The sequence below is a fragment of the Patiria miniata genome, unplaced genomic scaffold (assembly GCF_015706575.1).
Source record: "Patiria miniata isolate m_02_andy unplaced genomic scaffold, ASM1570657v1 HiC_scaffold_17, whole genome shotgun sequence".
Classification (NCBI taxonomy): domain Eukaryota; kingdom Metazoa; phylum Echinodermata; class Asteroidea; order Valvatida; family Asterinidae; genus Patiria; species Patiria miniata.
Window position 1 is genome coordinate 9,338,262 of NW_024037055.1, and position 13,574 is coordinate 9,351,835.

Below are 13,574 nucleotides of genomic sequence, written 5' to 3' on the forward strand. Positions count from 1 at the left end.
GATTAAAGGAGATCAAAAGAGATCAACACTTTGAAGGGGGGGGGGCTATTTCCAGCTCAAGGAAATAGCGGCACTAATTTGCATATTCCTATGCCACAGACACATGTGGTCACTTCCAGAATAGTTTTATTGTGATCTCTGACCTTGAAAACATGGGTTTAGACACCTAGTTTGTTCAGTTATCTGCAATATTGGCTGAGATATAGTTACAAAAACGATACCCCCCTCTTCCGACTAAACTAAGTGTAAATGAATCAATTAATAGAGAGTCCCTTATATGTGATGGCAAACTACTCCAGATTCGGGGAAAGTCATAACTAGGTGTGTTTTTCAGGGTTTGAGTTCTAGCATTACTTTACTTTAAGCCGTCCACACCAGCTGGGAACTGTGTGATGGCTTCTGATCCATGACGTTGTGCCAGGTCTTCCTATCTTGGGATAAATTGCAGGCTTCTGTTAATGACCTCAGGCCTCTCACTTGACAGTCTGACTTCACACAGTCCTCCCAACACTTGGCTGGTCTCCCTCTTGGTCGGTGTCCATGAACATATGATCCCAATACCAGGTGTGGGTTCCTCATTGGGCTCATCCTCTTGACATGGCCGAAGTAGCGTAGCCTTTTTTTGGCTACTAGCTCAGTAATAGTGTTCTTAACTCCTAGGGTTTGTCGTATTGAGGTGTTCCTGATTTTGTCCAGTCGAGTGACTCCTAAGATCTTGCGTAGGCACATCATCTCAAATGTCAGCAGTCGGTTTTCGTCCACCTTTTTAAGTGTCCAGGTCTCTGCACCATAAAGCAATATTGACTGGATGAGGACCTTATAGAGTTCTACTTTTGTTGGGTTGGTGATTTCTTTTGATCTCCATATGTTGTGTAATACCTGTACGGCCCCCAGTGCTTTGCCAATTCTATGTTGTATGTCTTTGGTGCATGTTCCGCTCTCTGAGATTTTGCCTCCCAGGTATGTGAATTCTTCAACTTGTTTAAGTTGTGTTCCGCCTATGGTGATGTACAGGTCGATCTTCTTCTTGCTGATAGCCTGGACTTCTGTTTTAGCAATGTTGATCTTTAATCCAAGGTTACAGCTACTGTCCTGTACTCTGTCAACAAGAACTTGAAGGCCCCTTGCACTTTCTGCCATCAACGCAATATCGTCTGCGAAGCGGAGATTGTTTATTTGTTTTCCTCGTACATTTGCTCCGTAGTTTACTTCATGGGTGGCGTACAGCATTACAAGTTCAAGTAGTATATTGAAGAGTTGGGGCGATAGCACACATCCCTGCCGTACTCCTACTGTGGTGGTAAACCAGTCAGTCAATTCTCCATTTACCCGAACTGCGCTCTGTGATTGTTTGTATAAGGCTTGCAATAGGCGAATTATCTGGTCTGGGTAACCAAAGAATTTCATTGCTGCCCATAGTCCCTCTTGCCATACCGAGTCGAAAGCCTTCTCGAAGTCTATATGACAGCAGTAGAGTACTTTCTGTTTTTCTAGGTATTTTTCTGTTATTTGGCGGATTAAAATTAAAAAGTGGTGATTAAATGTGAGACAATCCTGGTAACGAGTGTTCACTACTGTGTTGGCCTTCACTGATTGGCAGTCAACTAAGTTAAACAGTAACCTATTTGCACTGCTGCTTTGTTCGGGCTCCAGAGTCTATTGGTGTAGTCTTAGATATGGGGTGGAAAGATTCGAGCGTAAAAACCGGAGTCCGAACAAGGCAACCTTTTGGCAGGGTGGGCAGGGCGGGAAAAAGAAATGAACGGCGACCTTCTGGGCCCGAACTCGAGGGGATAAAACAACATGCTTTACCGTACCGTTTCTGCTTCACCTTACGGTTCATCCTTGCCACACATGACAAAGATTTATTCAGGTGTTATATAAAACAAATAATGAATGTTTCACGTTCGTGCAATGGAAATAATAATTTCATTCGGTGACAGATGAAATGTTCCATTTTACTCGGCTTCTCATCGTGGAATGGAACATTTCATCTGTCCCCTCATGAAATTATTCTTACCATTGCACTCACAAACATCCATTATTTGTATACCATTGGCCGTGGGCGCTAGATGGCATAGAAAGTCAATAAGGATTTACTAAACATGATCGTTGCGAAAAAAAAAAAAAAAAGAAGAAGAAGAAGAAGAAAAAAAACCAATTGTTTATGGATTTCGAATAAGAAATAAATCGATATCTTAGAAATTGATTGCAATGATCCCAACTATTTTAAACCGGTTGTTTTAAAATTTATATGTATCAATGCGATGCCTAGTGCCGAACCTAGGTACGACGGCTAGGATACACAACAGAGGTTGAAAATAGCAAAATCAAGCGCATGTACACACTTATTGTGATTTATTTGCGCAGATGTTACAGGTGATGTGTTTGGTTTGGTTTTCTTGTTATTCTTTGATAAAACCAAAATTTAAGTGGATCAGATAAGTGATCCATACCAGTCGAAATTATAAGTTGCGTAGTATTTATTGTGGGGCACAACATTGTCGATTTGTACTGCCGCGTTGCGTGGTTGTTATAATTCGGCTTTCGGAGAAGTGACAATCAGAATCCACTTCGTTTTTCAGGCACGCTGAAATATTTATGTACGGTCTAATATAATAAAAAGCATTTGTTATATATTGGCGGTAGTCTTTGGGGCGAAATATCAGAGAAAGGGAGAGGTTCCATCGTCTTAGTTTGGAGCGACGTATCTTTCCACCCCATTTAAGACTACACCAATAGAGTCTGGAGCCCGAACAAAGCAGCGGTGCAAATAGGGCCTAATTGTGTCGTCGCCGGAACTGCATGTCAGGGCTTACTGCTGATGATGTTTTATAACCCACGGAGGTATAAATATATAGGTCACTTTGGTGGGCGCTCTCTCGGCTTTACCGCTATCAACATTTTACGTCGACCTGAAATTGCATTATTGATTTTTTACCAATAAACAGGAGAAAATGTCCATTGCAGATTTTTTTTTTACGAAATAAACCAAACAGCCGGGCGCCCACGGCGATAAAATTATTTGTAAACAATACAATACCCACAAAAAGCTATCTCCTTGGCCCCACGCCCACATGCCCCAACTCAACCCGCCTGACTGCCCTCCATTTTTGCAGGGGCAACAGTTTTAGGATTGCTAGAACAAAAGCACGCGAAATACTCAAGGCAGGTGAGCAATACATTATAAAAGGGCACTGAATAAAATGCGTACCGTATCAGCTGTTGGCTCGTTTCGGCGTTTTGCTAACTATAAGGGATGTCTATGTAAAATAACGCTGAAATGTCATTGGAAAGTGTTGACCTGTTGGAAACGGTCTATCGCCAAGACTTTTTTGAAACATCTTAAACATTGAATTCCCGCTTGAATTGAACTAGTGACCTCAGTTAGCCTTGACATTTGACCTGCAATTAATGCACCGCACATTTTTTTCTTCTTCTCTTCGTATTAGCAGTTTGCATTTGCCAAATCTGTCACCTGCCGCAATCATGCATGCACTTGATCTTGAAAGAAACACATTATACATGGAATCTCTTTTTATTGAAATTGTCAATCCTAGTTCTTCCAATATAATTGTCGGAGTCATCTATCGACCACCAAGCCAATCTATTCGAACATTCAATGAAGATCTGTACGGAGCTTTTGTAGGGACATAGATGAAAAAACAATTGAAAACATCTTCGTTAGAAAGAAAAAAATCTGCGTTCGAACGAAAAAAATCTGCGTTCGAACGAAAAAAAATCTGCGTTCGAACGAAAAAAATCTGCGTTCGAACGAAAAAAATCTTTGAAAGAAAAAAATCTGCGTTCGAACGAAAAAAATCTGCGTTCGAACGAAAAAAATCTTCGTTCGAGCGAAAAAAAATCTGCGTTCGAACGAAAAAAATCTTCGTTCGAGCGAAAAAAAATCTGCGTTCGAACGAAAAAAATCTGCGTTCGAACGAAAAAGCTGTTTGCTGTTTGCTGTAAGCTGTTTGCCCTCCCTGTGCTGCCCCACCACTTATGTGGGTGATTTTTGTGGGTCAAAACATTCTTTGCCCTGAAAACTGTTGTACCAAACATGTAAAACGTATCAATCATGATGTGACTCATATCATGCTCTTGTAAGTGCAACAGTTTCTCCACATTTAACTGGTTATCCATGGGCCACCAAAAAACATGTCGGGCTAGCCATGGCTATCAGAATAGCCCGACATGTTTGTCAATTGCTATGAGTATGAGTAGGAATCAGCTAATTAGTGAATCCCGTATCTGAAAGTGAGGAAGCAGAAATTACATGTACATGTACAAGTGTTAGACTAGTAAAATAGGCTTATTGAAAGCCAGAAATGATCAAACAATATATACATGTCAGTCGCTTCTAAAGTTTGGAGCTATTACAAGGATTAGGAATGAAAATTTATACTGTAAAGGATTTGTGGATAGAAAAATTTCTGAAAATCACAATGACGACCAGTTATATTTTTTTACCTGAAAAATTTGAAAGATAATTATATAGCCTTTTTTAATTATTTTTTTAAACTTGCCTCACTTTATAAAAAGAAACCAAAAAGGCAAATTACTTTTAAAAATGTCTCATAAGTGTGTTGCCTCAGCATAGCATAATGGGTGGGACTGATGTGGTGGGGGGGGGGGGGTTGTGTTGTAGCTAGTATTGTAACAGGATAGGGACTCTTAAAAAAAGGACAATTAGCTAGATCTTCATTGCAATGGTTAAACTTCATGACCAACTAACAGCAAGCCCTAGTAAGACCGTTTGAAAGCTCATAGACTGCTTTAAGACCAGTTATTGAAATTCCTGTACTTGGGCCACGGACCTATATTGGGCACATATGTTATGCATGTTGGACCTGAAAAAACATGACCAAATCACCCACATAAGTGGTGGGGCAGCACAGGGAGGGCAAACAGCTTACAGCAAACAGCAAACAGCTTTTTTTGTTCGAACGCATATTTTTTTCATTCGAACGCATATTTTTTTCGTTCGAACGCATATTTTTTTTCGTTCGAACGCAGATTTCTTTCGTTCGAACGCAGATTTTTTTCGTTCGAACGCAGATTTTTTTCGTTCGAACGCAGATTTTTTTTCGTTCGAACGCAGATTTTTTTGTTCGAACGCAGATTTTTTTCGTTCGAACGCAGTTTTTTTCGTTCGAACGCAGATTTTTTTCTTTCGAACGCAAATTTTTTTCGTTCGAACGCAGATTTTTTTTCTTTCGAACGCAGATTTTTTTTCGTTCGAACGCAGATTTTTTTCATTCTTACGATGATTTTTTCAAGTTTTTTTTCACCTATGTCCCTTTAAAAGCTCCGTAGATCTGGAACCTATCTACGAAATCATGAATTCTGAGCACAAAATGGGCTATATTACCGGTGACTTCAACATTGACCTCCTAAAAAATGATTATCATCCTCCTACTGCTGATTTCCTTAATACTATGCTTTCCAATACCTTCCATCCCCTTATACGTACACCTACAAGAATTACACACAAATCTGCTTCTCTTATTGACAATATCATTACAAATGTTCTTGATAAAACTTGTTATGCAGGAATATTGCTTGATGACATCTCAGATCATTTTCCTATTTATCAAGTCACCCGCACCAGTATTGTTCCAGGCGAAAATTCATTTACGTATCGAAGACATATCACAGCTAGTACCAAAAAGGCAAATTACTTTTAAAAATGTCTCATAAGTGTGTTGCCTCAGCATAGCATAATGGGTGGGACTGATGGGGTGGGGGGGGGTTGTGTTGTAGCTAGTATTGTAACAGGATAGGGACTCTTAAAAAAAGGACAATTAGCTAGATTTTCATTGCAATGGTTAAACTTCATGACCAACTAACAGCAAGCCCTAGTAAGACCGTTTGAAAGCTCATAGACTGCTTTAAGACCAGTTATTGAAATTCCTGTACTTGGGCCACGGACCTATATTGGGCACATATGTTATGCACGTTGGACCTGAAAAAACATGAACAAATCACCCACATAAGTGGTGGGGCAGCACAGGGAGGGCAAACAGCTTACAGCAAACAGCAAACAGCTTTTTTTGTTCGAACGCATATTTTTTTCGTTCGAACGCATATTTTTTTCGTTCGAACGCATATTTTTTTTCATTCGAACGCAGATTTCTTTCGTTCGAACGCAGATTTTTTTCGTTCGAACGCAGATTTTTTTCGTTCGAACGCAGATTTTTTTTCGTTCGAACGCAGATTTTTTTTGTTCGAACGCAGATTTTTTTCGTTCGAACGCAGATTGTTTTCGTTCGAACGCAAATTTTTTTCTTTCGAACGCAGATTTTTTTCGTTCGAACGCAGATTTTTTTCGTTCGAACGCAGATTTTTTTTCGTTCGAACGCAGATTTTTTTCATTCTTACGATGATTTTTTCAAGTTTTTTTCACCTATGTCCCTTTAAAAGCTCCGTAGATCTGGAACCTATCTACGAAATCATGAATTCTGAGCACAAAATGGGCTATATTACCGGTGACTTCAACATTGACCTCCTAAAAAATGATTATCATCCTCCTACTGCTGATTTCCTTAATACTATGCTTTCCAATACCTTCCATCCCCTTATACGTACACCTACAAGAATTACACACAAATCTGCTTCTCTTATTGACAATATCATTACAAATGTTCTTGATAAAACTTGTTATGCAGGAATATTGCTTGATGACATCTCAGATCATTTTCCTATTTATCAAGTCACCCGCACCAGTATTGTTCCAGCCGAAAATTCATTTACGTATCGAAGACATATCACAGCTAGTACCAAACATTCTCTGATTCTTGAGCTCCAAAATGCTTCGTGGGACGATACTTATTCATCTAGTAACCCCAACGAAGCGTACAACAATTTTCTTGACAAGCTTACTCATTATTACAACATGCACTTTCCTAAAAAGAAACTCCACATCAGTGGTAGTAAACATAAAAAGGCCTGGCTGTCCCATGCGATTCTTGTATCTTGCAGGAGGAAGAAACTACTTTATAAAAAGTATCTTAGTTGTCCAACCCCCCTCAATGAAAACAATTACAAGACTTATCGTAACAAATTAAATTCATTAATAACAAAACGCCAAAAAACAACACTTTGCTGCCAAACTAGCTGCAAATAAAAGTAATCTGAAGATGACTTGGATGATCCTCAAGGCTATTATTGGGAGTAAGAACGCTCATACTAAGCCCCCACAGTCATTCAAACATAATGGTTCCATCATCAACGACCCATCTGACATGCTAACAGTTAAAACTGGGACCGAAATTGGCGAATAATATATCTCACAACTCTGTCAACAAAAACCCCACTTCTTTCACGTCTTCGCATAATACCCACTATATGTTCATAAACCCAATCTCTACAGCTGAACTGATTGACCTTTCTCAGACACTTTCAGACACACTCTTCACGAACTATAGACCCATCTCTGTCCTGCCTGCCATTTCCAAACTGTTTGAAAGGGCCCTTTACAACCGTCTAATTGCCTTTGTCAGTAAGCATGACTTACTTTGTCGTTATCAATTTGGTTTCCGGGCCAAACATTCCACCGTTATGCCTATTGTCAATCTCGCTCAAGACATCTCTAATGCATTTGATAAAGGTAGATTTACTGCAGGAGTTTTCTTAGACTTGTCTAAAGCGTTTGACAAGTTGGATCATACAATTCTCCTGAACAAACTTAATTTGTGTGGTATACGTGGTACTCTACTGAGCCTATTCAAAAGTTATCTTAGTAATAGACAACAATATGTTGTTTCTGTAATACGGATTCCCCCTTTTGTACAACCAAAACCAGTGTTCCACAAGGCTCAATCCCTGGACCGCTTTTGTTCATTATTTATATTAATGATTTGAGTAATCTGGAAGAGAATGACGTTAAAATTTCACTTTTTGCAGATGACACAAGTATATTTGTTACAAATTCTGATCTTGGGACGACCGTCTCAACAACAAACAAAGTTCTTAGTAATTTGTCAGCCTGGTTTGCTTCAAATAGACTCTCTCTGAGCATTAATAAGACCAATTTTATTTTGTTTTGTCCAAGACAGAAAAAAATATGCTCGCTCCAAAGTCAAAATTTTTATTGATGACTTTCAGATCAAACAGGTCAGTCATACCAAATTTCTTGGAGTTCATTTTGACCAAACCTCACTTGGAACAATCATATTGATTCCGTTGATCTGAAAATTGCTCAAAATGTTGATGTTATTAGGAGAGCTAAAGATAGTATTCCTCGCAGTTATTTGATTACTCTTTACAATACCTTGGTTCTGCCTTATATTTCCTATTGCAATATTGCCTGGGCTAATACTTACCCGACAAAACTGAACAAGATACTTCGTATTCAAAAACGTGCACTCAGATACATTACAGGGTTGAAGTATAGTGACTCAGTGCAGGATTGCTTTAGGAAGTATAATGTGCTCGAAGTATCCAACATCAACCACATGCAAACTGCGGTATTTATGTATAATTACCACAAAGGCAACCTTCCTGTTATTTTTAACAATTTCTTTTCAATTAGCAGCCACACATATAATACTCGGTCCTCGAAACATGAATACACTCAAGTTAAATGTAAAACCACAGCTCTCCAACACAGCATTCGCTATCAAGGCTGCAAACTCTGGAACGGATTGCCATCTTTCATTTGTGAAGCGAAGTCTTTAACTGTTTTCAAAACATTGTATAGAAACTACTTGCAAGGAAATTGATTTTGTTTATTTTGTTTATTACTCCTTTAACACTCTCACAGTGTTTACATTGTACATTGTTTTATACATACACACTTGTCTTTATTAAGTTAATGGAACATCTTAGGTTGGGGTGTGGTAGTTGGGGGTAAAGGGAACACTTGGGATTTTCTCTCGGGAGGGGGGGTGGGTGGGGGTTTAAAAGGGAGTTTTCATAAGTCCTTGGACTTCTTACAACTTCCTTATAACTTCTCTGCTTTTCATTTATCTTTGTTACTTATCTTTGTCATTTACTTTTATGTTTTGTTTATCTATTAAGTTACGTACTTTATATGTTTTCATTGTGAAGTTATGAAATAAAACTAGATTGATTGATTGATTGAATCTCACTTGGCCGTGAGCGTGAGTGTGATAACTTCCAACTGCATTTAGCAAGAAAGACACAGAGAGACAAAAAAAGAGAAGAAACCAGGATTTAATTTCTTACTCCAACACAGGAAACAACATTGGAGCTTGTAACTACTGTTGAGTAGCGCTATAGCAACTGCTCACGAAAATTCAAAGGCTTAAATTTAAAGGAATTTCGTTCAACCAGCAACACTAAATTTTGATAATGGTTTAGTTCGCGTATCAGCCGAACTATATAAGATATGTTTATAACTACTGAGTTTTGCTCCAACCTTACCATACATAATTTCCACCGGTGTCTCAACCTCCGAACATTTTCTAGTGCATGATCGATGCGGGACTGGGCCAAAATACCCTTCTAAAAATACAAGGCTATAACAATAAACTAAAGTCAAGCCTGCAACCGGCTATTTGAATCGGACCCTGTCATAGAGGCCGTACTGTATCGAGCAGCCGGGTTAACTCAGCATAAAGGGTATCCTGACCGTTCCTTCTCAGCAAGATATGAACGATATTAATATCCTTATTTTCCGCCGTATAATTAATACTTCCGCGGATTCCTCTACTTACCGCATTGTGCCCTTTCGAGGCATTCTTGTATAGTATGACCTTCCATAATACCTTTTTTACGAGCATCTTGATCAAGGTGATTTTTTTTTTTTTTTTGCTTGTTACGTTCGGCAAAATCAAGCCATTTACCACGCTGTTTGGCCTGATTGGCAGTGTGTCTTAATGTTTGAGGTTTTTTTCAGTAAGCACATTTCACATAATTTTGATACCTTTCTTGCTGATGTCTTCCTATCGAACATCGTAATTGAGATATTCTTTACTGTCGCTCGCGACGATGGCAATAGGCAACGTCAAGTGAGCTAACACTAGTTAGCAGACTGCATCCTAACAGACACTCCGAGTTATGCTACTAGAGACCAATGTCAACGCTGCAGACAACTTGCCCCACAAACCTCTAGACGTTTGGTTTTACTTGGTTAACTCAGGCCTTGTGGTTATGCCTTGCCGCACGAAAAAGTCTCTTGGCGGGAAGAATGCGCTGCGAAACTGTTGATCCATTCTGCACAGGCTCCCGATCGCCTAATCTGCACTAAATGGTGATAATCTAAACAAAATGGTGATATATCACCCTTCAGGGACCCAGACCTTGTAGCTATAGAACTCATGTCACATGACCAAAACCATCGGGGCACAATGTTATCCCTATTGTGTTTTTATGCTTGCCTCTGCTTCTGAGGGGACTTTATTATATGCTCGACACAAAAGTAGCCTGTCTTCAAACCATGGGGCCACATCCCCTTTTTCTTGGATCCACATTGTTGAGTTCGGCTTTTTTTTTCATAGCATTTTTTATATCTTCATCTATCGGGGTACAACCCCTTAACAACAGCGTTCGCTGTAACCGCAACATAGGGGGGCAATCCCTTTTCTGAACTAGCGCATGTATCCACAACACATAGAGGCCCGTACCCTGCTATACCTTTGCCTTTCTGCACATCGTAGGGACCAATGCCCTTATATCATCAGTATCGACATCACAGGGACCCATCCCCTTGTATATCACCGCCTTTATCCAATGTATACATATTTACTGATTTACACCAACATGTAATTTACAAATCCCGATTGATGATGAAAACCTTCACGCTACACTTCCTTACCATGCACGTATTCGAATCCACTGAAAGGGAACCCGACTTGAAATTGACAACACACCAATCATAAACAGTGGCGTAGCCAGGAATTTTTCAGTGGGGGGGGGGGGGGATGGGGTGGGGGGCTGGAACATTTCATGGGGGGCGTCATGTAGATCAATGATAATTTTTTTAGAAACTCAAAATCTCAGTGGGGGGCGACTGGGGGGGGGGGCGACAAGGTTTCATGGGGGCCGTCGCCCCCCCCCCCCCGTGGCTACGCCACTGATCATAAACCAATGCAATCGAAATGCACCAATATATTAACCAATACACTGAGTACTAGTACCAAAACCAAGTTGTTAACTAATACCACAATGAAATTCGAGTTACAAATACACCAGGAACAAAATGAAATGAATGTGACTTACTCTGCAACAAAGCTGATCAGCCACGCGCAACGCTAAGGCACAATCCAATTAATTTGCCACTAAGGCAAATCACACCATGTTATGCCACCAAGGCACCCCCCTTCGCCACCAAGGTAAATTTCACCATCTTATCAATGAAAACCCTTTTCACTATCTTAACAAGTCTCACTTGTCACAGAAGTCCGTCTCCTTCTATATCATGCCAGCATCTCTGCCGGGGCCTATCCGCCGACCAACAAACATGTTTTTTCCCTTTTTTCTGTCGGGGTCTATCCGCCGATTAACAAACATGCCTTTCTTTGTTTCTCTCTGTCAGGGCCTAACCACCGATTAACAAACATGCCTTTCGTTGTTTCTCTCTGTCGGAGCCTAACCACCGATTAACAAACATGCCTTTCTTTGTTTCTCTCTGTCTCATGTTTGTTTCTCTGTCGGGACCTATCCACCAACCAACAAACATGTCTCTTTTTTGTTTCTCTCTGTCGGGACCTATCCACCGACCAACAAACATATCGCTAGATCGATTTGCTATACTATAACAACAAATGTAATAGCATTATTTGAGCACCATGTGCAGTAGAACGGACAGCATGCGAAAATTCCTATTTTAGCAGGGTTTTGCGCTCACTAAGTAAGGACCAATTAAATTAAGAGCCTATCCAACAAGAGCCCATCCGAGTTGGGGCAATAGGGTATTTCAAATAAAAGAATGCACAAATGGGACTAGTTGTCACTTATAGATTTAGTGCGAGGCATTGACTGTTTGTTAAACATTTTATCCATAACCTCGATGTTCGTACACAGATGTTCACATAAAAACCGAAGCAAACTTTATACAAGTAGATTCGCATGTTCCTTTGGCTCCGTGCGCTTTTTGACTACATGTACTTGAAAAGTTCCAGTATACTCGGCATACACGGTGTGGCCATTCTGGTACAGGCGCGTATATAGTACATGCACATAACACAAATTACGCATTAAAGTGCCACGCGTCGTCGGGAATAGTCGGTTTCTGCGGTAGCTCTCCCTGGCAATGCTGTAAAAAAGGTCGGGTCCCCTAGAAATCAGGATGTGGATTCAGGAAATGATATGGGATTTAAAGGAGGTTATGTTGTGAAATGTGGATACAGGCAATGATATAGAAGGGGTTTGGTCCCTATGATGTGGATACAGACAATGATATAGATGTGGATGGGCCCCTCTGTCGTGAAAAAGGCTATGATATACAGGTGGATGCATGGGCACCTCGGATGTACAGCACTCTCTCAAGTTTGGCTGCATTGGATGCTGTGTATGGGGACCAAGCTGGCAACCCATATTCTAGAACGGGCAGGACAAGTGAGCGATAGAGGGATGCCAAGGCCTTGGTCAAAGCACCACCCGCAATGTGCCAGATAAAGCCTAATGTCTTATTGGCCTTTGAGACAGTGGCATCGACGTGATGGTTCCAGTTCAGTGAGTCGTTGATGATAACCCCAAGATATTTGAATGTAGGTGTTACATTGAGCGATTGACCATAAAGAATGTAACTTGGAAGAACTGTAGTTTCCGGGATCTGGATATGTGTATGACCTTGGTTTTCTTGATATTCAGCTGCATCCCATTGAGATTACTCCATTGTTTAAGTGTACATGTAGTTAGGTCCGACTGGAGGGAGAGTTCATCTTGGGGTGAGTAGATTTATCCGCAAAGAGTGCACAGTTTGTGGATAGGTCATGAGAAATGTCATTAATAAAAAGATTAAACAGGAGGGGGCCAAGGACAATGCCCTGAGGGACACCTGAAGTAACTGGTGCCCACTCAGAGAAGCATCCCCGATACGCAATTCGTTAATTGTTGACGACCTATTAGAAAGGACTTTATCCAGGTCCATGTCGATCCACGAATATTGAAGTTGCTGGCAAGTAACGTATTGTGAGGCATTACATCAAAAGCCTTACTGAAATCGAGAAAAAAATCACATCGAGTCAAGGAGGGTGCGGTTTATCCAAGATAGTTGCCCAATCATGGATTGTGTTTGCAAGCTGGGTGACACATGATTTGGAGGCAGTGAAACCATGTTGCTGGGGGTTGCCGAAGCAGAGTGATGTTACATGGTCGTTGATGTTGTCAGCAACAGCCCTCTCCAACAACTTGCAGATGATTGATGTCAACGCTACTGGACGGTAATTCTTGATATCGGTACGACTGCCAGACTTGAAGACCGGAGTTATTTGTGAAAGTTTCCAATCTGCTGAGACAACGCCAGTAGCTAGGGATGAGTTCATCAATCGCATCAGAGGCGGAGCAATAATTCTTGGTGGTATTGCGTCGTGACCTGGTGCCTTTTGAGGATTTAAGTTGGACAGCGACTTAACAAGCCAGCCAAGGTTCACTGTTGTGGGATGAAT

At 40.5% G+C, this 13,574-nt stretch overlaps 1 protein-coding gene across 1 annotated transcript; it reads right to left on the reverse strand.

Annotated features, from left to right (window-relative positions):
- Positions 1-360: 360 nt before the first annotated feature.
- LOC119724021 lies at positions 361-1,140 on the reverse strand. Its single transcript, XM_038194942.1, has one exon. It carries the CDS (start codon positions 1,138-1,140, stop codon positions 361-363), a length of 780 nt encoding a protein of 259 aa, XP_038050870.1.
- Between the last annotated feature and the right edge of the window lie 12,434 nt (positions 1,141-13,574).

Bases quoted from the DNA above. Each gene is read 5' to 3' on its own strand.
- LOC119724021 (XM_038194942.1), bottom strand. From the start codon at position 1,140: ATGGCAGAAAGTGCAAGGGGCCTTCAAGTTCTTGTTGACAGAGTACAG.